This window comes from Eleutherodactylus coqui, chromosome 13 (assembly GCF_035609145.1).
Source record: "Eleutherodactylus coqui strain aEleCoq1 chromosome 13, aEleCoq1.hap1, whole genome shotgun sequence".
Classification (NCBI taxonomy): Eukaryota; Metazoa; Chordata; class Amphibia; order Anura; family Eleutherodactylidae; genus Eleutherodactylus; species Eleutherodactylus coqui.
In genome coordinates this window covers 71,664,423-71,686,720 of record NC_089849.1, presented here as the reverse complement: position 1 = coordinate 71,686,720, position 22,298 = coordinate 71,664,423, and the positions used below count along the sequence as shown (strand labels likewise).

The 22,298-nt window shown below is 44.7% G+C and overlaps 1 protein-coding gene across 3 annotated transcripts; it reads right to left on the bottom strand.

The window, feature by feature from the left end:
- Window positions 1–2,435: 2,435 nt before the first annotated feature.
- RSAD1 (radical S-adenosyl methionine domain containing 1) lies at window positions 2,436–21,970 on the bottom strand. Of its 3 annotated transcripts, none has more exons than XM_066586412.1 (9): window positions 21,854–21,958; window positions 20,141–20,274; window positions 18,669–18,873; window positions 16,021–16,386; window positions 15,265–15,328; window positions 13,833–13,980; window positions 6,138–6,192; window positions 5,398–5,501; window positions 2,436–2,712 (listed from the first exon to the last, which is right to left on the bottom strand). In XM_066586412.1, the coding sequence occupies exons 1-9, from the start codon at window positions 21,896–21,898 to the stop codon at window positions 2,577–2,579; spliced, it is 1,257 nt and encodes a 418-aa protein (XP_066442509.1). In that variant the 5' UTR covers window positions 21,899–21,958; the 3' UTR covers window positions 2,436–2,576. The 3 variants fall into 3 exon arrangements, with proteins under 3 accessions (XP_066442509.1, XP_066442508.1, XP_066442510.1); XM_066586411.1 differs by having other exon boundaries at window positions 2,437–2,712; window positions 21,794–21,967; XM_066586413.1 differs by lacking the exons at window positions 2,436–2,712; window positions 5,398–5,501; window positions 6,138–6,192 and adding an exon at window positions 11,949–12,187 and having other exon boundaries at window positions 21,794–21,970.
- Between the last annotated feature and the right edge of the window lie 328 nt (window positions 21,971–22,298).

Here is a 22,298-nt window from a genome sequence, read left to right as displayed (position 1 = left end):
TATAGCGATAATTGTTGTGTCTAAACGCGCGGCCATTGGCTGCTTTTCGTGCACTGCTAGCTGATCGTTAAATTCAGTCCAACCTGAAAATCGTCCTTCAGCCTTATCAGCAGTTCTCGATGGGGAGTGCTGATAGCATTGTTTCCTCATGGAGAACAAAGGATCTTTTCAGACGAGCAGGCAGTTACTTGAAAATGCCGATGCTCGCTTGACTAATTCCCCTAACCGAGCATGCTCGCTCATCTCTAATGCTCCAGCTTCTCTTTAAAACAGGAGGTGGTAAAGGCCTGGAAAGTAAAATACATGTCCCTACGGAAAAGTTGTTGCATGACCTCTCCCCAACGTATAGTGGCGAGGCGCTATGATGCATAAATTTAAGGGAAGTATTAGACATATTTATTTAACATTCCCCAAGGGTGCCTTCACACTTGCGATCACAAGATCAGTTTTTTTTTTTTGCCAATAGGCAGCATGCTGCAAATTGCCGGCCGCTCGTGGATAGGTGCCGGCGCTTTCCATAGCAACGCTATGGAAATCCTCCAACGGCATGATTCGCCGGCAATTTACCGCCGGCGAAATCACGCCCGTTGACAGGGGGCCTAAAGCAGAAAGGAAACCGCAGATGTGGACTTGTCCTGTAAGGTGCTGGGAAGTAGACGGGCTGATTTCCAGCGGAATATCCACAGTGGATGCAGATCAGCCACGGAATGCCAGCCCCCAAAAACCCATAATTTGGTGCGGGTTTTGAAGCAGGTTTTATCATGAATTCCTGTGTGGAATTCACCCCGTCGTTGAAGGGGGGTGGGGAATCCGCAGTGGAGACGGCGACGTAATTGACATGTCACAGATTAGAATTCTGCGCCACAAGTCAGTTTCCGTATGGGTAATGCATCTATTTTATATGAACATGAACAATTACTGTATTATTCTAAGATATTCTTTTTTCTTGGCCATTTGTTGGAATTCGGGTGGTTTCACATCTGTGGCAGAATCTACGGACGGAGGTTCCATCACAGATGTAGCTGAAAATACTTTTCTTCCATCCCAAAACCGGACAGCTGGGTGGAAAGCTGGTGGATCCCATTATAGTCTATGGGGTTTGCCCGGCGTTCGGTTCCATCTACAGACAGAGCCATTCGGCCGTGGGGATTCCCCTTTCCTGCTCCCCGAATGGAAAGCGGAATCCCCAGCACAGATGTGAAACCACCTTAAGGGCCCCTTCACACTGGCGATCACGATATTGCCACGAGAAAATTGCAACAAGAATCGCATTTTTGTCCATGTGATTTTTGAGGGTCAGCGATGCTTTTTGCTGAGGCTATCACATCGCTACTGCCATCGATTCTCTCGCACAAAATATAATAGGAGTTTCTAATGTACAAAAAAAACCACATCGCATGAACATCGTGCGTTGCGATAAATCGGAGGCTCCACAGGGACATATCGGTGAGGGGAAAAAAACCCCAAAAAGATAGGACATGCTGCGATTTTCAAATCTCGCAACATCGCAGGACAGAGAACATCGCAAAGGGGAATAAAACGATTAAAAATCATGGTTTCAGAATTCTGTGTTTTCACTCACTTTTACATCACTCAAAAAAATCGGAAGTGTGAAGGCGGCCTCAATGCTTTTATGCGGATACAGTTTTATAACATTATTCTCCATTCACGGTTTGTGGGCCGCACCAAGGTCATTTTTTCTTCTCCTTTGTGACATGTAGGTTTTAAGGAAGACTCCATTCTGGAGCTGAAACGTGTAGCTTGTTTTTTTTTCCATATTTGTCAGTTCCACTTTGGAATTAGCGCTTGGGGTTTTACTTTTTTGAGGCCTACTGAAGGCCTCTGGGTCTGCAGCTATACCGCACTGCATCAGCAGTAAAGTGTAGAATACTAGTGATCAATCACATCTTCAAGTCTCCTTGAGGCAGTGAAAGATGGTGTAAAAAAAAAAAAAAAAAAAAAAAAGGAAGAAAGTTAGTTTAATTTTTAAAAAATGAAGAAAAATATTTTCCCATACAAAACCTTATTTTTTATGGGAAAACCCCCCCAGACATTAGCCATTGCTGTATTCTTAATGGCCACAATATCAGCCAGTGCTGCCACATGTGTGACTTCTGATCTGGAGGAGAATAGCAACATGTAGTGTGAATGGAATACCTGGAAGCCTGATAAAGGGCGAGAGGGATGAAAAATAACCGGGAAGGAAGTATACAAGTAGTGTTCTTCCCAAACAGCACACACTCCCTGCCATCTGCCTCCTTACTAGCCTATGTTCACTGGGATGCTCCCACCGATCCCAAGAAAGAGGGTTCGGTTAGTCCCCGAGTGAATGAAGCATCAGCAAGTACTTTGGCAATCTTCGGTGCTGATATTGAAGTGAATGCAGCAGCAGCGCATCTGGGCGAAAATAAAGGCACGTCTAAATCAGGAAAATATATAACAAAACTTTATTCTATTAAAGACCATACATAAAGTTATAAAAACATTCTGCACGATAAATACATTCTGACCACAGACCTGGTGTCTGCAATATATAGGGATATACAGTGTATTAACCCTTGGATCCAGCTGTGAGGTTATTTGTAGGCAGTTGTGTGCGGCTGATGAGGCTCCAGGTTGTCAGACTGAGTCCAGGACTCCTGAAACTGGCTTAAGATTGGCAGCAGAAGACTGTCCAATACAGCCAATCCCTTCCAAGTGCAGCGAAGACCACTAACCGGGAGAGACAAAACAAGTCATTTCCTTCTCTAGTGTTGATCAATATAATGTTGAGCATTAAAGGAGTTAGAGTTATACAATTGTAATGTTCAGTCATGGTAAAAAAAAAAACAAAAAAAAGCAGGTAGTTTGGAAAATCATTATATTTCCGTAAGGCCTCAGGTCGGATTCTGAGTGCAAAATCTTGCAGCGGAATCAGACCCATTGCCACCCAGAAACCCCATGCTCACCTGTCCCAATCCGCGACAAGTGTCTCGGTCAGCGAGCATGCGCAGTGCAGGGCAAGACGCAGCCATCGATCACGCGAATTCACGGCGATTTCCAAATTGACATTTTGGAATTGCCGTGAATTGGACAGCTTCCATTGACTGCAATGGAAGCAGTCAGTAGGATTTTCAGTACAAAATAGAGCATGCTGCGATTCTTCCCCGTTAGTGGAAAAATCGCAGTGGATTTCCGCTTGTGGGTAGGGAAGAATCTCTTAACATCACATGTCTACGGACGGACATTGCTGCAGAATTCGCAGCGGGCATCTGGCCGTGAATTCTGCAGCGATAATCCGTCCGTGGGCATTGGGCCCAAATGCACAGAATATTCTACACATTCAGTTCGAAATCAAAACAATAACAAACTTTATCCAGTTTGTGTTAGGCCTCCTGCAGACGGCCGGGTTGGGATGCGAGCCGTGCCCCTGCAGTGACCACCGCGGCTCACCTCCACCCGGCGTCTTCTCCACTCTACGTGTGCCGGCTGCTGCCCAGCCGGCACATGCGCAGAGCAGAGGTGGCGCATCAGCCGTGACATTTCTGTGCGGGCCTCTGCAAGGCTCGCATAGAAATAGGACATGCCGCGATTTGTTTACCACTAGAGATGAGCGAGCGTACTCGGAAAAGCACTACTCGCTCGAGTAATTTGCTTTATCCGAGTATCGCTGTGCTCGTCCCTGAAGATTCGGGTGCCGGCACGGAGCGGGGAGCTGCAGGGGAGAGCGGGGAGGAACGGAGGTAAGATCTTTCTCTCCTTCTCTCCCGCCCGCTCTCCCCTGCTCCCCGCTGCGACTCACCTGTCAGCCGCAGCGGCACCTGAATCTTCAGGGACGAGCACAGCGATACTCGGATAAAGCAAATTACTCGAGCGAGTAGTGCTTTTCCGAGTACGCTCGCTCATCTCTAGTTACCACGTTAGTTTTCACACGGTCAAATCGCGGCTGTCTGCATAGGATTGCATTATCTAATGCAATCCTATGGCAGCGGGCATGGGCGGACATTTTGCAGGAAATCCCGCCGCGGAATTTCCGCCCGTGTACAGGAGGCCTTAATCCTTTACAGAAAGTAAAGAAAAAGGAATTTTTGGCTGTTTAAAAAACACCAGTGCCAGCATTTTTCTATAAAAACTCAAAAATGTAAGGTACAAACTGAAAAATGCTTAAGATTTCACTTTACTTTGAATTACTGAGCTGATATTTGGGGGCATTACATTGTTTCTGAGAACTGCCTGACGTCTGCACTGCATGGAGTCACCAACGTCTGGCCCCCCTGAACAGGTATTCCAGGCCTGGAAGATTGTAATACATTCCACAGTTCTGCATTTTTTTGGTTTTGCCTCGTAAACAGTATTTTTGATGTCACCCCACAAGTTCTCTATGGGTTGAGGTCGGAGGTTGGGCTGATAAATAGGTTCAACACCTTCCCATATCATGATTTTCACACCACCATGCTTTCCTTTTTTTCACGGTGTACTGTGCTTCAATTCAGGCCTCAGGGCTCTGACATACTGTCTGCGGCCGCCAGACCCCCCAAAAAAATATTTTGCTTTCATCAATCTTTGGGCTAGTGAATGTGTTCCTTTGCAAATTTTAACCTATTAAGGACATGTCTTTTTCAACAAAGGGAGTTTACAGGGAGATCTTGCAGGTAACTTGGCTTCACTTAACCATCTTCTGATTGTAGCAGTACTCACTGCTAAGTTCAGATATTCTTTGATTTTTTTGGAGGTGATCACTGGCTGAGCCTTTGCCATCTTCGCTATTCCTTGATCCACCTATCCTCAAGATAGGTCATCAATAGTTGATCGATGGAGGTCCAGCACTCGAGATCCCCACCTATCAGCTGATTCCTCTGCTGCTGTATATGTGGACTGTACGGTCCGTACTGCAGTGGATTCAATGGGAGCTACGCCTGTTGTACTAAACCAGGCTGCTGCAATGTTGACAGCTCTATCCGATTCCAGCACTGCCCACACTGACAGTGGCCCGGGAATCAGCTGATCACCGGGGATCCCGAGCAGCAGATGCCCACTAGAGATGAGCGAGCGTACTCGGTTCGGGTGTTTTTGCACTCGAGCACCGCTTTTTCCGAGTAACTGAGCTCTCTCTCCCACACTCCCCTCTGCAACCCCCAGCTCACCCCCGGCGCCCCCCGAATCTTTTCGTCCAAGTAGTCAGTTACTCGGAAAAAGCGGTGCTCGAGTGCAAAAACACCCGAACCGAGTACGCTCGCTCATCTCCAATGCCCACCAATCAACTATGGTACTGATGATGTATCTTGAGGATAGGTCATCAATAGTAAAAGCCTTTGACAACCCCTTTAAGGAGTTAAGAAACTACCCAATCCATACCTTGGTGACTAAATGTTCTCTCTATATTCTACATTTACCCGTCCTTTACATTTTCTTACTTACTTTTGATCCAGCAGTAGAAGACCATTCTCCTGAAGATCCCGCAGTTCTTGTGAGGCTTTAAACAAGCCATGTAAGCTGACTGTAGGGGAACGCTCCCGCCAACGCTGTGGAATAGAACAGTATGAATCGGGAAACACTAAGAATTTATGCATACATGAAGATACTTTTTAATAGTGTCCTACCTCGTTAATCATTCTTTTCATGTTCTCCAAATACCTTCCTGGCAGCATCAGGACCTCAGAATTGATTACCCAATTACCAGGTTCAAGGTCATCATGAATATGTTTAACCACTAAAATGTATGACTTTGGTTTCTCTTAGTATAATTATACCCTCCCACCCTTAGTGTTGCTACTGGCCCGGTCTTCAAGTCTTCCCCTGACATGCCCTTCATTGGCAAGTGAACAAGCACTTAGTGCAGTAGCATAGGACTGGAGTTACAATTACGGCAACTGGGACACTGGAATGGCATTCTGTTGCTGCTAGTATTAGAAACTATGGCCACAATTTTGGGACTGTCATCTAACTTTCTGAATACTTTCTATTGAAGTCTATAGAAGTAGTGAGTGTGCGGCCACTAGCACTATAAAACCAATGCAGAACGGTTGCTCCATTTATTTCTCTTTCCTAGTTTGGATTTCCTATTCTTAGACCATTGATTGTATTCCCATGGAATCTGTTCCTCAGTTCTACTGCTACAGTTGCCAACGCCATCCCCAGCAACTCCATATTGTTCTTACCTTATGCGATATTCCAACGTCGGTACGTAAACTCAATACTAACAGTTCTGATAAGCTAGAGACAAGAAAGTACATTAATTACTGTAGAGAACACCAACAGTTCATAGAGATCTCAACCAAGTCTACATAAAAGTAGACTTTTACGATGTGTATGAAGGGCGATCGTGGGGCGGCCTCCTTTCATACATCCCAGGTGTCGGCTGTTTCTTCTAGCTGACACCCGGTGGCAACAGCTGCGATGAGCCGCGCGGCTTGCCGGGCTGTTACCCCTTTATATGCCGCTGTCAATTCTGACAGCAGCATTTAAATCTGTGTGAGATTGCAGGGAGCCGTGCGGGTGTCATGGCAGCTATGTAATGCTATGGCATTACATCATACTGCAGGAGTGATCAAAGCATCAAGCTGTGGTTCCCTAGGGGGACTACAAAAAAAAAAAAAAAAAAAGCAAGATCAATAAAGTTTTACTAATTTTAAACTTTATTTTTTTGCCATAATTATAATAAAAAATTCTAAATCATAAACCAAAAATACATATTTGGTATCGCTGCGTCCCTAAAAGTCCCATCGATCAAAGTAATGCATTATTTATCTCGCACGATGAACGTCGTCAGAAAAAAACCAAAATGCCAGAAATGCACTTTTTGGTCACCCTCTCTCCAAGAAAAAAATGGAATAATAAGCGATCAATAAAGTCATATATATTCCAAAATAGTACCAACGGAACTACAGGACATCCCACAAAAAATTAGCCCTTGCACAACTAGATTGACGTAAAAATAAAAACGTTATTGCACATAGAAGATGACGGCAAAAAAGAATTGTAATCCATAGAGCAAAACTTATGTCATTTTTGTTGGTTTGTGCGCTGCAGAAACAAGACGCACCGAAAGATGGCAGAAATTTTTTTTTTCCATCTCTCTGTACTTAGAAGTTTTTCATTACATTAAATTAGTACCATTAATACAATACAACTTGGCCTGCAAAAAACAAGCCCTCATACAGCTACGTCGATGGATAAATAAAGGAGTTACGATTTTTTTTTTTTTAAAGAGGGAGGGAGGGAAACGAAAATAGAAATAAACAAAAAGCTCCATCACTAAGGGGCTAATATCTTATTTATGGGGTTGCCATTATGAACTGAATTGACAGATCTATCAGTGAGAAAATATTATGTGCCCATGACCCCGCCAACCACTTAACCCTTTACATGCCAGTCATTATTTATACCACAAGGTTAATGCTGTTAAAAAGATACATAAAAAACATGACAGAATTGCTGATTTTATTAAGCTTCCCTCTAAAAAAAAAAAAAATAATTAAATAAAAAGTGATCAAGACGTTGCACGTCCCCAAAAATTGGACAAATGAAGACTACAGCTCACCCTACAAAAAAACAAGCCCTCACAGAGCCCAGTTGATGGAAAAATAAAAAGGTTACGGCTTTTGGAACGCAGCAAATCTTAAAAAAAAAAAAAGTTTTTATTCTACAAAAGTAGAAGAAACACTGCATAAACATGATCTCACCAGTCATGCTAACCCAGAGGAGAAGGTTATCACATTACTTCCTCTACATGCTGAACGTTGTAGGAAAGAAATCCTAGAACAGTGGCAAATTGTATTTTTCCCCCAATCCGCCTCAAAAACAAGTTCTTAAAAATTTAATATTTAAGCTTAAGCACTAAGGGATTATGGGTAAATCCACACATATCAGACATTTTCCACTACGGATGTTAATGCAGAATTCACATGTTACATGCAGAACAAATGTAACCCTATGCATTCAAAAGGGAGAAATCCACAGCATAGCGCACCCAAAAGAACATCCGCACCATCTTCACAAAAACCCCATATTTTGTACTTTAAATGTGTCATGGATTTAAGGTGCAGAATCAACATCTCAAAACTGCAACAATTCTGCCGCCTGTGAGAATACCCTAATAATTCTCAGATCCTTGCTGTGATGGAAGTCAGCACTGTCCCAGTAAGCAGAGCTGCAGTGTAAAGCCTGAGGTAGGGATACAGAAATGGTGTCTGAAACGCTTAATTACAAAAGCAGCTAAGTTACTCCTAATGTTAGCAAATAAAGCAATCCTAACCCCAGGTTGGCACCAAGACGACTGGTGTAAACATACCCTTTCCACTTCACACTGCTGCCATGCTGTAGAAACCAACAGATTCTTGCTGTATGCAAACAATCTGCAAAACATCCGCTGGGCGTTCCGCTTGCCGCCTGGTCCTGGCTTTTTCCTCTCAACCCTACCAAACAGTGATTTCTCTGGCAGGGCACCAGTGGAAATAAAATAATAAGGTGTATTTACAGTGGTCCTCTTAACCCTTTACACGCCAACTTCCCTGCCACCCATTGACTACCCCGCTCTTACTTATTTTGGGTAGGAAAGTTCTTTGTGGATTCCTTGGAATTACTCAACAGAAACACAGAAAAATTAACTGTCATGATGATTTATTAGCAATTTTTTGAAAATTAAACGTGAGTTCTGAGTGTTTCACATCAGGAAATTTGTAATAATCCTGTAAATATATGGATATAACATACATTTATATAATAGGACTATTCATTTCCAATTTCTCTAAAAGATAGATAGATAGAATAGATATGAGAGATAGATAGATAGAATAGATATGAGAGATAGATAGATAGAATAGATATGAGAGATAGATAGATAGAATAGATATGAGAGATAGATAGATAGAATAGATATGAGAGATAGATAGATAGAATAGATATGAGAGATAGATAGATAGAATAGATATGAGAGATAGATAGATAGAATAGATATGAGAGATAGATAGATAGAATAGATATGAGAGATAGATAGATATGAGAGATAGATAGATAGAATAGATATGAGAGATAGATAGAATAGATATGAGAGATAGAATAGATATGAGAGATAGATAGATAGATATGAGAGATAGATAGATAGATAGATAGATAGGAGATAGATAGATAGAGAGAGCATTAGAAATGAATAAAAGTCTTATGTCAAATCAGAAATTTTATCATGTAATATGCATATGCAAAGCAGTCTCAGACATCGGAGAGCTGTCCTGCATAGTGTTAGAAACATGTCAGAACAGAATATCACAAATATTCCTAATACACAGAGTTTACCGTACTCCGGCCTTCCTGCATAACATAGGTATAAGAACCTCTCCGATATGTGTAAGGTGCAAAACCCACACGGCGGACCTAATCCACATGCTATGGAGATGCCCGAAACTGCATAGATACTGGGTGGAAATACGGGATACAATAAACGCAGCATTCGGCATAAACATGGACTTCACACCATACGTATGCATTCTAGGATATACGCATGATCTGGCGTTAGATGATAATGAAAAACTGGCAGTATCCAGACTATTGTATATACCTAGAAAGACAATAGCTCAACACTGGCTAGATGAAGAACCGCCTACGCTAGGGGAATTCAAAAACAAGGTCAACCAAATTTTACCATGGGAAAAAAGTATATATACTAAACACAAGACTGGCCAAAAATATTATGATATATGGCTGAGATGGATACATGCCCAGAGCCAGACAAGGAATGACGGAACCAATATATAGGGGGTGGGGGGTGAGCCGTGTGGGTTGGCACCAACGGGTTGGGGACCTGACCCGGGAGAGGAGTAGAAGTAAATAAGGCACAGTAAAATAAGTATATGCAATGTATAAAGTTTATTAAATAAAATAGAGCCATTTACAAGATTGGTATACTGAAAAAATAAACCAGAAAGAATTGAGAAGGCAGGATAAGATAAGACAGAAGGGAGAGAGAGACCAGACAATGGGCAAAGGTATACCGCTGCCCCTTGTAAGCAGCAAAAACAACCACTGCACTAATAAGATGACAAGAGAAGAAAACAAAAGAAGATAAGACGGAAGAACAAACAACGACACTAGAAACTGTTAATACCACCTATGATGGAAGACTGAAGATCTACAGAGACCTGTCATTTAAAGGACTAAATGTTGAGAGAGAGAGACCTTAAGGGGGGGTGGGGATAGGGGAAACAGTTATATGTATAAAAATGTTATAAAGATATGTAAAAGATGAAAAGTTGAATAAAAAAATACTTTCAATTTAAAGAAACACGGCAGAACTTTGCCCGACATCATAGCTATGCAGGAAGATCTGAATGTCGGACGAGGTCTGACGCTTGATTGGAAAGGGTTAATGCCAACCTGAGAGTAGAAGCCATATGCGCGCTTTAAATGCGACAACATGCCTCAAACTTTTGGGGCAAAGTAAGAAAACCAACAGGTAGCTTAAAGGGGTTGTCCCGCGCCGAAACAGGTTTTTTTTTATTCAATAGGCCCCCCGTTCGGCGCGAGACAAACCCGATGCAGGGGTTAAAAAAAAACCAAACGTTTAGTACTTACCCGAATCCCCGCGCTGCGGCGACTTCTTCCTTACCTTACTAAGATGGCCGCCGGGATCTTCACCCACGATGCACCGCGGGGTCTTCCCCCATGGTGCACCGTGGGCTCTGTGCGATTGGCTGGAATCGGCACACGTGACGGGGCGGAGCTACGAGGACCAGCTCTCCGGCACGAGCGGCCCCATTCACCAGGGAAAAAACCGGACTGCGCAAGCGCGTCTAATCCGGCGATTAGACGCTGAAAATTAGACGGCACCATGGAGACGAGGACGCTAGCAACGGAGCAGGTAAGTGAATAACTTCTGTATGGCTCATAATTAATGCTCAATGTACATTACAAAGTGCATTAATATGGCCATACAGAAGTGTATAGACCCACTTGCTTTCGCGGGACAACCCCTTTAAGTTAGACAAAAGTGTTTAAAGGGGTGTTCCTATCTAGACTTCAAAGCTGAAATGGGAAAACCCGTACTTCTGTCTCCCACCTCTTGTCCCAAACAGCTGAACACTTCAGCACACCGCTGTTTGCGTAGCTCTTACTGATGTGAATTGGAACTATGGATGCTACACCGTTTTCATAACTTATCGAGATACAGAAACATTGTAACACTTCACTACGCTGTTGCCATTGCTCCCATTCATTTCAAAGGGAGGTAAGGAAACCGCATGCAGTTACCGACTAGGTGGCCGGTAAGTATGGCACTGGTTTCCCATCTCGGCTACGAAAAACTGAGGTGGAAATGCCCCTTTAAAGATTAAATTAATAATCCAGCACTGGCTACTATAATAAATGTGACAACTTTTCAGACTGCTGGTCTAAGTTTACACCGTCAGCAGGAATGGTAAATGTATATAGCATCCTTTGCCATGCTTCACTCCTTAAAGGGGTTGTCCCGCGCTGAAACGGGTTTTTTTTTTTGCATAGGCGCAGGACAAACCCAAGGGATGTGTTGAAATAAAAAAAAATAATTTTTACTTACCCGAATCCCCTCTCTGCAACTTCTTCCTTCTTTTCCTCCAAGATGGCAGCCAGGATCTTCACCCACGATGCACCGCAGGTTTTCTCCCATGGTGCACCGTGGGCTCTGTGTGGTCCATTGCCGATTCCAGCCTCCTGATTGGCTGGAATCGGCACACGTAACGGGGCGGAGCTATGCGATGATGCGTAGAAGGGGGCGGAGCCAGAACACCGCTCGTGCCCGGACCGACCAGAAGGGAGAAGACCCTTCTGCGCAAGTGCGTCTAATCGGGCGATTAGACGCTGAAATTAGACGGCACCATGGAGACGGGGACGCCAGCGCAGGGAAGGTAAGTGAATAACTTCTGTATGGCTCATATTTAATGCACGATGTATATTATAAAGTGCATTAATATGGCCATACAGAAGTGCTGAACCCCACTTGCTCCCGCGGGACAACCCCTTTAAGCTAGGTGTGTGCAACACAGTATATGAGATGAGCCTGGAGTTTTCCTTTATGCCACCACGTACATATATTTACAATAACTTGAAGAATGACCTTGTTTCCACATTTAAAGGGCCACTCCAGAAGTTCTCCATGCCTGCCCCCGCCCCCTCATTTGATTGCCTGTCTGGAGGTCTCCTCTGTGTATTCCAGTCACTTCCATGCAGTGCAGCCCCCTGTCTAGAGACAGAGATTTTTTTACTTTCCATTTCACATCAATCCCATGATGCATCCTCGGCTGAGGTTATACCATTCCACACGCTGGAGGCACAGTTTAATTATCATTACCTTTTATAGTCACTTTTCTTGTAGATACAGTGACCAATAAAAGCGCAATTCTGAGGTGTCGTTTTTTTTTCCTGAAGACGTCCACCATGCTGGACAAATATTGCGTTACTTCGACAGATTGGACTTTTATGGGCGCAGCGATACCAAATATTTGTTCAAGGGAGGAAAAAAGAAAAACAAGTCTTGCGCTCACGGGAAAAAGCAGGAACGAAAGTAAATTGATTATTTTTAGCTTAATCAATTTTATTACGTATATATTTTTTTAAACAACAGTCTGAGCTACGCGTTTCTGCGACTTATAAGTCGCCTTTTTCAAGCTCAATAATACAATAACACTCAGTCAATTTATATAAAAGTTTAAAGGGCTGGCTTACCAGAACATGTGCAATTATATAAATGTTCTGGTAAGCTTATAAGTCGCAGAAACGCGTAGCTCAGACTGTTGTTTAAAAAAATATATACGTAATAAAATTGATTAAGCTAAAAATAATCAATTTACTTTCGTTCCTGCTTTTTCCCGTGAGCGCAAGACTTGTTTTTCTTTTTTCCTCCCTTGAACGAATCGTAACGGGTTCTGAATAATTTTTACGATGACCCGTAACCCATGCTGTGCGGCTCTCTACGGATAAAGGAAAAAGCCTTATATGCCTTCCAGGATTTCGGTGCCGGTGAGATCTAAGTCGACTACCTAGTCTCACCCGAGCACCCGGTGAGTAACATTATCCTTCTCACCACGTTGGTTTGTCTATTTGTGTTCGCTATACAGCTTGGCGCTCTCCTCTCACAAATCTTTTGATACCAAATATTTGTTTTATTATAAATACGATGAAAGAGGCGTTTTTAAACTTTATTACCTCTCATTTATTTCAATAATAGAACTCTACATTTTTTCGGTTTTTAGTCCCCATAAATGTTTTGAACCTGCGATCGTTTGATCGCTTCTGCAGTATGATATAATACCTCAGTATTACATTATACCACGATCTGACAGGCAATCAAGCCACGCTTGATGGGCAATCTCCAATGACAGCCCTGAGGGCTTTCAGAAGGCATGACAACCTGAACAGGCACCCTGCGATGTCTTCGCGGAGGGGCTGTTCGGGACCCCTGAACTCCGACTGGGCCATTTAAAGGGTTAACAGGCACAATCACGTGAGCGCTGATGGGTGTCAGCTATAAGATACAGATGGCACCCACATTGTATGAAGCAGGATCGGCTCCAGATCCCACCCCCATACAAACCCTGCATGTCCAGGACGTAACTGTACGTCCTGGAGCTGAAGGGGTTATCAGATCTTTAAAAAACTTATATCTCAATACCTGTATTATGGCCAAATGAGACACTAATATGTCCATTTTTAGCTTTACTAGACAAACCAGTGGCGACAGCCCATTGTAGCGTGTAGAATCACTTTCAGTATGCCCCCTATTACATTTTGGTACAATGGGGGGTTGGGAAGGGGGGGGGGGTTACAAAGGAATAAAAGATCAAATATTCATGTATGAAACAAGCCAAATATTCATGTGTAATACTCACATTTCAAAGTCATTCTGCTCAGTCACTTTCCGTGTGCCGTGTCCGTGGCTCCTCACCTCCTTCATCCATGGTTCTGGCTCCAGGGTCTGAATGCGAGCTTGCCTCTGTTTTCCCTGAGTATTGTGGACCACAAACCTTCCATGGGCTCCTGTAACAATACAGTATGAGGACCGAATTAATGTCCACACACTAGTGCTCAAATCAAATCAATGGGAGCAATGCTTCCTATTACACTTCCAACCCCGATGTAGACGTACAGCCACACTGCATCGACAGCGGCCTGGATGATCAGGTGATCGGTGGGGATCCTGAGCAGCGGATCCCCACCGGTCAGTTATTGATGACCAACCCAGAGGATAGATCATCAATAGAAAAGTGATTGTTGGGATGACTAGGTTTACAGATGGGGTCGTCTTGAGTTATGGACCCCCCTAGAAATTTCAAAAAAGGAAAAAACAAAATATATACATTTGGTATCATAGTAATTATACTGAGCCTTAGAATAAAGGTATGTCATTCATGCTGCGGTATATACGCCGTAAAAACAAGAGTTGTCAGAATTGCGTTTTTTTTCCCCTATTTCACTCCATGTAGAAATGTTTTAACAGTTTTTCAGTACATTAAATGGTACATTAAATAGTACTATTAAAAAATACAACTTGTTCCGCAAAAAAAACAAGCCTTCTGACAACTACGTTAACCCTTTCCAATCCACTGTCTGACGTCGAAAGAAATTTTGATTGAAGGCTGTACAGCTCCGATGTCGGAAGACGTCCAGCAGGGTATTCTTACTGTAGATTACTGGCCGCTGTTGTCGGGGGGGCTCTCCAGCATGTCACATACCGCAGTACTGGCCCTAGCCAGCAGATGGCGCCATTGTGTAATGTCAGAAAGAGAAAACCCCCTAGGAAACCCTGAATCCAAAATTGGATTGCAAAGGGTTAATGGATAAATTTAAAAAATTACAATATTTTGAAAGAGGAGAGGAAATATTGAAAATGTAAAAAAAAAAACGCAATTGCATTAAGATAATAATCGGACATGGTTTATCATTGCCCACCTCTGGCCTTAATACACCTTACAGGATCTGAGTCAGATGAATGGGAAAGTGGTCATTGCAAGAATAAGAACGTCACTGTGCATGACTCCAATAGCCAGTTTCCTTAAAAGCAACGTAGTGTCAGAAAACAGCCTATTGCATAATTCAAGTTTTTATATACATTTTTAAGAATTTTTAGTGTACCATCTGCAGCTAATGAGCAGAGACCGGTCCTGGATGAGCGCTTCTGCTGCTTTGTTCTAGCGACTGGTGTGAGTCTCAGGACCCGGACCCCCACTGATCAAAACTTTTGAAGTGTTCAAGTGTAACTACTGACAAAAAACCTAACTATAAGCGATCTTTAGTCATTCTGGACTTTCCTTATAAGCATACCTGGTCCTATACCAATGTACTGTTTTCCCAGCCAGTAGGAGAGGTTGTGTTTGCTCACTGCACCCTACAAAAGGTGAAAGGAAAGTAGGTTAAAGATACTACAGCAATGTACCGTTACTGCTTCTTTCGTGGCATCAGAGAACCCCCATCTGAGAAAATGGCAATTCAGCAAAACCAAACAAATCTTCCACCGAAGTTTGAAGAGCTTCCCTTACTTCACATATGACAAGGAGAACAACTGTCCCGTTTCTAGTACTCCAGAGAAGACCTGCACTGCAGTTTGGGTGTGACGGGTTTGATATTTAGGTCTTATGTACCGGGCATATAAAATTGGAGGTATATTATAAGACCATAGATTTCTTTCAGGACGTATAGATTAGAGATGAGCGAGTATACTGGTTAAGGGCAATTGCTCAATCGAGCATTGCCCTTAGCGAGTACCTGCCCACTCGGGAGCAAAGATTGGCTGCCAGCGGCCGGCGGGGAGCTGCAGGGAGAGCGGGGAGGAACGGAGGGGAGATCTCTCTCTCCCCTGCTGACTGCCGCAACTTACCTCTCACCCGCGCTGGCAGCCGAACCTTTTCTCCCAAGCGGGGAGATACTCGCTAAGGGCAATGCTCGATCGAGTATAGATCCTTGTAACGTACATCTGTGTGCATGAGGCCTTATTACTAATGGCAGTACAAATTAACTCACTTTAAAAGATACTCCATTAAAAGTTCTAACGTCATCCTAAAGGGTGCCAAAATGACTCACATTTCTTGCAAAATTTGATACTTCATACTGTCGAAACCCAGCTTGTTGCAGAATCCGCCGGGCATCATCGTACATCTGAGCAGTAAGTTCTTGGTCAGGAAAAGCGAGTTGTGCCTTCTCCTTCCATTTAAACATCATGGTTCCCCTCTCCAAGGTGAGCTGATATAGAGACACATGGTCATCGCACTGCTCCAGCAGCCGGTGTAATGTGCTGTGCCACGATGCCAGGGTTTGACCTGGAAGGCCAAACATTACATCCACCGAAGTTCGACCAGGAAAGATCTTGCGTGCTTCGGTTACCGTGCGTTGTGCATCTGAGGCCGTATGAGTCCTTCCGAGGAGCAGGAGGTCATGATCATCCAAGGACTTGAACCAAAGCACAAGGAGAACAGAATAAGCACTCAACACACAAGAGAACAATACAAACAGACCACACAGCAGGCTCCCTGAACATATAGTATCCTACCAGAAGTACTTGGACACCTGAGCAAGAATCGAAAGTAGTATTTATGTCCATATGTTAATACTTACTAGGGCTCCTTTGGCTCTAATGGCATCAAATACTCTTAGTGGTAAACTTTCTACTACTTTCGGATACATTTCAGCTGGTATTTCCCTCCATTCATCCTGCAAATATCTGGCAAGTTCTCTCAAAGAACATGGATGCTGTTCACATTTCCTGACCTGATGTTCCAGTTCGTGCCAAAGATGTTCAGTAGGGTTTAGGTTGGGACTCTGCATAGGCCAGTCCAATCATGGAACATCCATAACCTTATACCAATGTAAAGCAGTGCTGAATTTGTGACAAGGCGCATTGTCTTGTTGGAGGTATTGCTGACCATTCCCAGTGTAATGCCACATTGTCGGCAGCACGTGTCAAGGTACACCTCCATGGTCCTTGCCGCTAAATCCAATGAACTGAGACCATGCCACGCAATACATCCCCTGACTATAACAGAGCCTCTGCCATGCTCAACTGTTGGCACAAGACAGTGCCCAGGCTCCCCCACACCCAGATACAGCCATCTGATTTGAAAATGGAGTAGCGCGATTCATCACTCCATAGAACGTTCTTCCATTGCTCAACTGTCCAACGACGATAATCCTTGCACCATTGTAGACGGACCAATGCATCTTCTTTGTTAGAACTTGTCACATGTTTGCAGGATGAATGGAGGGAAATACCAGCTGAAGTGTATGAGACATTAGTAGAACGTTTGCCACTAAGAGTATCTGATGTCATTAGGGCCAAAGGAGGCCCCGTTATATATTAACATATGTAAATAAATACTACTTTTGATTCTTGCTCAGCTACTCTTGGTAGGATAATGCATAGAAACAGAATAGTATACAGAGCTCTAGGCCAGACCATTGGCTTTTACACAGAAGCCATACCCGATCACGAACAAGACAGCTGTGGATGGTTTATATGGGGTGGACACTTAAGTGGTAATTTACAGTATAAAAGGCTGCCTGGTACTGTCTGGGCTCTACATAAGGGGTTGATCTGAGGGGGGTAAGGACTTACAGTAACTGAATGGGCAAGTACAATCTGTAGCATTAATAAAATGGCAGAACGCAGAACTGGTGGTCTTCAGCTATACAGAGAAGGAGAAGTCCTAATAGGGTGGCACCAGGAGTAATAAATGATTGCAGAGTAGGGCATGTGTGGCACCCCAAAACTGGTGGTAACACAGCAAATGTACCATGCAGAGCAAAAGGAGAAAATAGTGCTTATGCTGATCCACTCAGAGGATCAGGAGTGGTGGATGGTAGCAGAGAAGGGTATATGCTAAACCCTACAACAAGCCTCGCATGTGCCCGTCTAATGCCCATTCTTTACACTGGGCTTAATCACATTCACAATACATGGAGATTGCTCTAGTCTGCTACAACTTGTTGAGAATGCCCCAAACCCTAAATCTATCTATGCAGCGCTGAAGTACTCGTAATGGGGTTATCCAGGACTTTACCATTGATGACCTCAGGAAAGATCATAAGCAGTTGGTCCACCGCTCGGGATCCCTGCCAGCTGGAGGCGGACAGTGCTGTCCGTATTGCATTTCAGGGCTTCCCCTACTCTGTCACCGGTCTTACTACATCTATTAGGATGCCTTCTAGTGTTCTGTTGACAGGTATCATTTCTCTGCCCATCTACTGCATTACCACAGCGAAACTTTTCGAAAAGGCAACCTCTCTGAGAAGACCACAGTTAACCCCTTGCCGCCACAGTCATTTATGGCCTTTATAATGTGTTTTATATAATTTCCATCCCCACAACTTTATAAGAGTGATCACTCTTCCAATACATTATATGTGTCCCAAAATGGTACCATTAAAAAAATACAACTCGTTCTGCCACAAACGATCTCTCGTAACACTACAGTAATGGAGAAAGAAAGTTATGGGTCTTGTAAGGCGGGGATGGAAAAGATATTTATAAAAAACACTACATCATAAAGGCCATAACTGACTGGGGCAGCAAGGGGCTAAAGGTGGTCTTGTCAGAGAGGTGGTTTTTATAGAGCCTTCACTGCAGTAATGCTGGTAGACGGCCAAAGAGAGGTTCGGTTGCCAATGCAGCCTGAGACCTTCTGAATCAGTGGTGTTAGAAGCTACGTTACCTGAAGGGTGTATCATGTACTCACCTGCACACCAACAGACAGACGATTCACCCCCACATCCCGGAACTGCTCCAGTTTGCTCTTCCCCGATGAGGTGGGATTCGCCTCTAAGGTAATCTCAGCATCAGCTGGTAAATACGTAGACTTAGAGATTTCCTCCAAAACAGCCCTTATCGTAGATGGCTTTGCAAGACTTGGGGTGCCACCACCAAAAAACACTGATGACACTCTGTAAGGAGAAGTGGGAACAAGCGGCTTCCTGAAACTCTTCATGCATCCAATCATAATTACTACTAGATTTTATAGAGCTGCTGAGAGGGGTCATCAATCTTGGATCGGTGGGGATCAGACCCCCGGCACCCCACCCACTGCATGCCTGCTGGGCTCTGCTGAAAGCCTTCCCTGGTTTTAAGATTCTGCTCTATATATCTCATGCTTTTAAAGAAGGTGGAATAAAAGTCAAGCTGTGACTTCTTGGGAGCTGGAAGGAATTTTTTGTCTTGCATATGCCCATATGAATGAGTCCTAAAGGCTCTTTTACACGCAAAGACAATCGCTCAAACTTCCAAAAAGATTTAGCAATGGTTTTGCATAAAATTACACAGATAATTACTCCATTAGCTAATTAATCATCTGCGTTTTCCTCCGCCAGTTGTTTGCTCAGCTGTTTAGGTGATTGTTATTGCATAAACACTTCACCTAGCTGAGCAAACATCTGGCGGGCACATTCCATTGTTCCCCTATGTAAACACTGCATTAATTGAATATCCAAAGCAAAACCAAACCATCCCAGGCTGCTGGAAACCCTGAACAAACTGCAGTCAAACTGAAAGAATTTCTAGAGATCAAACAATGGATTTTATGCCAGCCTAAAAACCTTGGCTAACGATAAGTGTACTAATTAGGACTGCCAGCGTTTACATGTAACGATTATCACTCATTTTCAGCCGTTTGAACAAAATTTGAGCGATCATCGTTGCATGTAAAAGGGCCTCAAGTCCCATCCATTTTTCAACAAACTGCTGTAGGTGGTGTAAAGCCTCTAAAAATCCCCAATTTGGCACAAAAATTGTATTTTCACTAAGATTGTGACTTTTTGGCCCCACAACTGGATTAAGATATACAGTAAATGCTGTAATGTAAAAACATTGCGCCAAATCCATCTAAGTGACAGACGGCAGAACACATTAGGCACGTTATACAGATTCCTCATCCCAATGTGACCTTGTGGCTGGCAGACATACACATGAAGCAAAAAATGCTACATCTTACACTTCCTCTCAGCTATTCCACCTTTGCTACAAAGTTTTCAGAACTGAAGTTGGTGCACGAAGTACCTAAAACATAAGTTTGGTGCTCGTCATCTACACAATTTTTGGCCCAATTTGCTTAGTAAATGCACCCCGCTGTACTGTGGCTTACCACCCTGATAACACAGCTAGGCCGTTTCACCCTGACCTCCCGCCCTGCACTCACACATCCCCCCGGCTTCTCACCTGCGCACCCGGCTGAGCTGGAGCAGAGTGCGGGCTTCTTGCACCAGGCAGGAGCGGACGGCCTCCTCATTGTCAGAGCGAGCGATATATTTGTTGAAATTGCAGTAAGTGCAGCGCTTCTCGCAGTAGGGCCACTGAGAAAAGAAGAGACAGTCCATCAGCACCGCTTATCTCTAGGCCAGTACTGTAACACAACCATATACGGATCCGTGTCACCAATGGCGTTACAACCGCGGGTCATCAGTACGCGATTATTGTGCGCGGTCACTTATTTGAACGATAATAGTTTTGTCTAAAAGCACCTTCAGACGGGCGTATATCGGCTGCGTATTCATATACGGTGCTCCTCTCTGCAGGGGGAGGAGGCTGGAAGAGCCGGGAGCAGTGCTCTGAGCTCCCGCCCCCTCTGCACTATTTGCAATGGGAGGGGGTGGGGCAGGGGTGGAGCTAAGTCCCAAAAACAGCTCCGCCTCTGTTCCACCCCCTCTCATTGCAAATAGTGGCGAGGGGGCGGGAGCTCAGAGCACTGCTCCCGGCTCTACCAGCCTCCTCCCCCTGCAGAGAGGAGCACCGTATATCGGCCAGACGTAAATACCCGGCCGATATACGGTCGTCTGAATGCACCCTTAAGCTCCCGGCGCTGCCATGGTTGATTGCCTATCAAGCCACGCCTGGGGCATGACTTAAAGGGGTTGTCCCGCGCCGAAACGGGTTTTTTTTTTTTTCAACAGCCCCCCCCGTTCGGCGTGAGACAACCCCGATGCAGGGACCTAAAAAAAAATCCGCACAGTGCTTACCTGAATCCCCGCGCTCCGGTGACTTCTTACTTACCGGCTGAAGATGGCCGCCGGGATCTTCTCCCTCGGTGGACCGCAGGGCTTCTGTGCGGTCCATTGCCGATTCCAGCCTCCTGATTGGCTGGAATCGGCACGTGACGGGGCGGAGCTACACGGAGCCGGCATCCTGCACGAGCGGCCCCATTCAGAAAAGAAGAAGACCGGACTGCGCAAGCGCGTCTAATCCGGCGATTAGACGCTGAAAATTATACGGCACCATGGAGACGAGGACGCCAGCAACGGAGCAGGTAAGTGAATAACTTCTGTATGGCTCATAATTAATGCACGATGTACATTACAAAGTGCATTAATATGGCCATACAGAAGTGTATAGACCCACTTGGTTTCGCGGGACAACCCCTTTAATAGATTGCCTGTCAGGACGCGGTATGATGCAATACTATGGTACTGCATTATACTCTATGTGCAATCAAATGATCGCTAGTTCAAGTTTAAAAAAACAAAATGTAAAAATTAGTAAAAAAGTTTAATTATTAGAAAAAAAATAAAAGGCTTTGAAAGTGGTGACGGCCCTCCCTCCCCGCCCCCATAGGGACCCCAGTGGTGGTTCCTCCTCCTCTGCAGTGCTGTCTGTGACCTCCGACCTGCCCTCTGCCCTCTCCCCTCCACCAGGACGGCGCACGCAGACACCGGAGGTCACACTGACCGGCCTCGTGTTTGACCAGTGTTCTCCCAGAGCTGCAGCGCCGGCCGTCCTCCCCCTGTATATCCCCGCCGTGAGGACCGCAGTCCCGCCTCTACAAGGGAAGCGCCGCGTGTACTCCCCGCACAGCCATGTACCAGTGCCGGCACTCACATGTACGTACACGGCCGCCGCCTCACACACGTCCCGGCCGTCACACCTCCCGCCGCTCACCGTCCGCACTGCCGCCACCGGCAGAGCCGCAACGGGACGGAGCATAACCGGGAGCGGCGTGCTCACCCAGGAGAGCCCGACCTGTACCGCTCTGCCCCCTGCTGGTAGATGGAGGGCGAGAGGGCAGGATACAATGTATCACCCGTGACTCCCGCCTCTTGTAGCTCCGGAGTTACCACAGGCAATCCCAGCACGTAGTTGTAGAATCCCCGGCAGATCCGGCCGGCCCCCACCAGTATACCGCCCCCGTGTCCCGGTGTGATGCTATATAGGATGGTACTACTTTTAAAATAAAAAAAAAAATGATTTTTTCAGCTTTTTTTGAGACCTGTAACTTTCTTATTTTCTACCTGTTGGGCTGTTTGAGGGACGAGTTGTTGTCTTCACTGTTTTGGGGTACTTATGACTTTTTGACCTCTTTTCACTAATGTTTTTTTATAGAGAT

Coding starts and splice junctions, on each gene's coding strand:
- RSAD1 (XM_066586411.1), bottom strand. CDS start 21,898: ATGCTCCGTCCCGTTGCGGCTCTGCCGGTGGCGGCAGTGCGGACGGTG. Junction 15,329..16,020: donor TATCAAATTTTGCAAGAAAT/GTGAGTCATTTT, acceptor CACCTTTTGTAG/GGTGCAGTGAGCAAACACAA. Junction 6,193..13,832: donor GAGCAGAATGACTTTGAAAT/GTGAGTATTACA, acceptor TCTTGTCTCTAG/CTTATCAGAACTGTTAGTAT.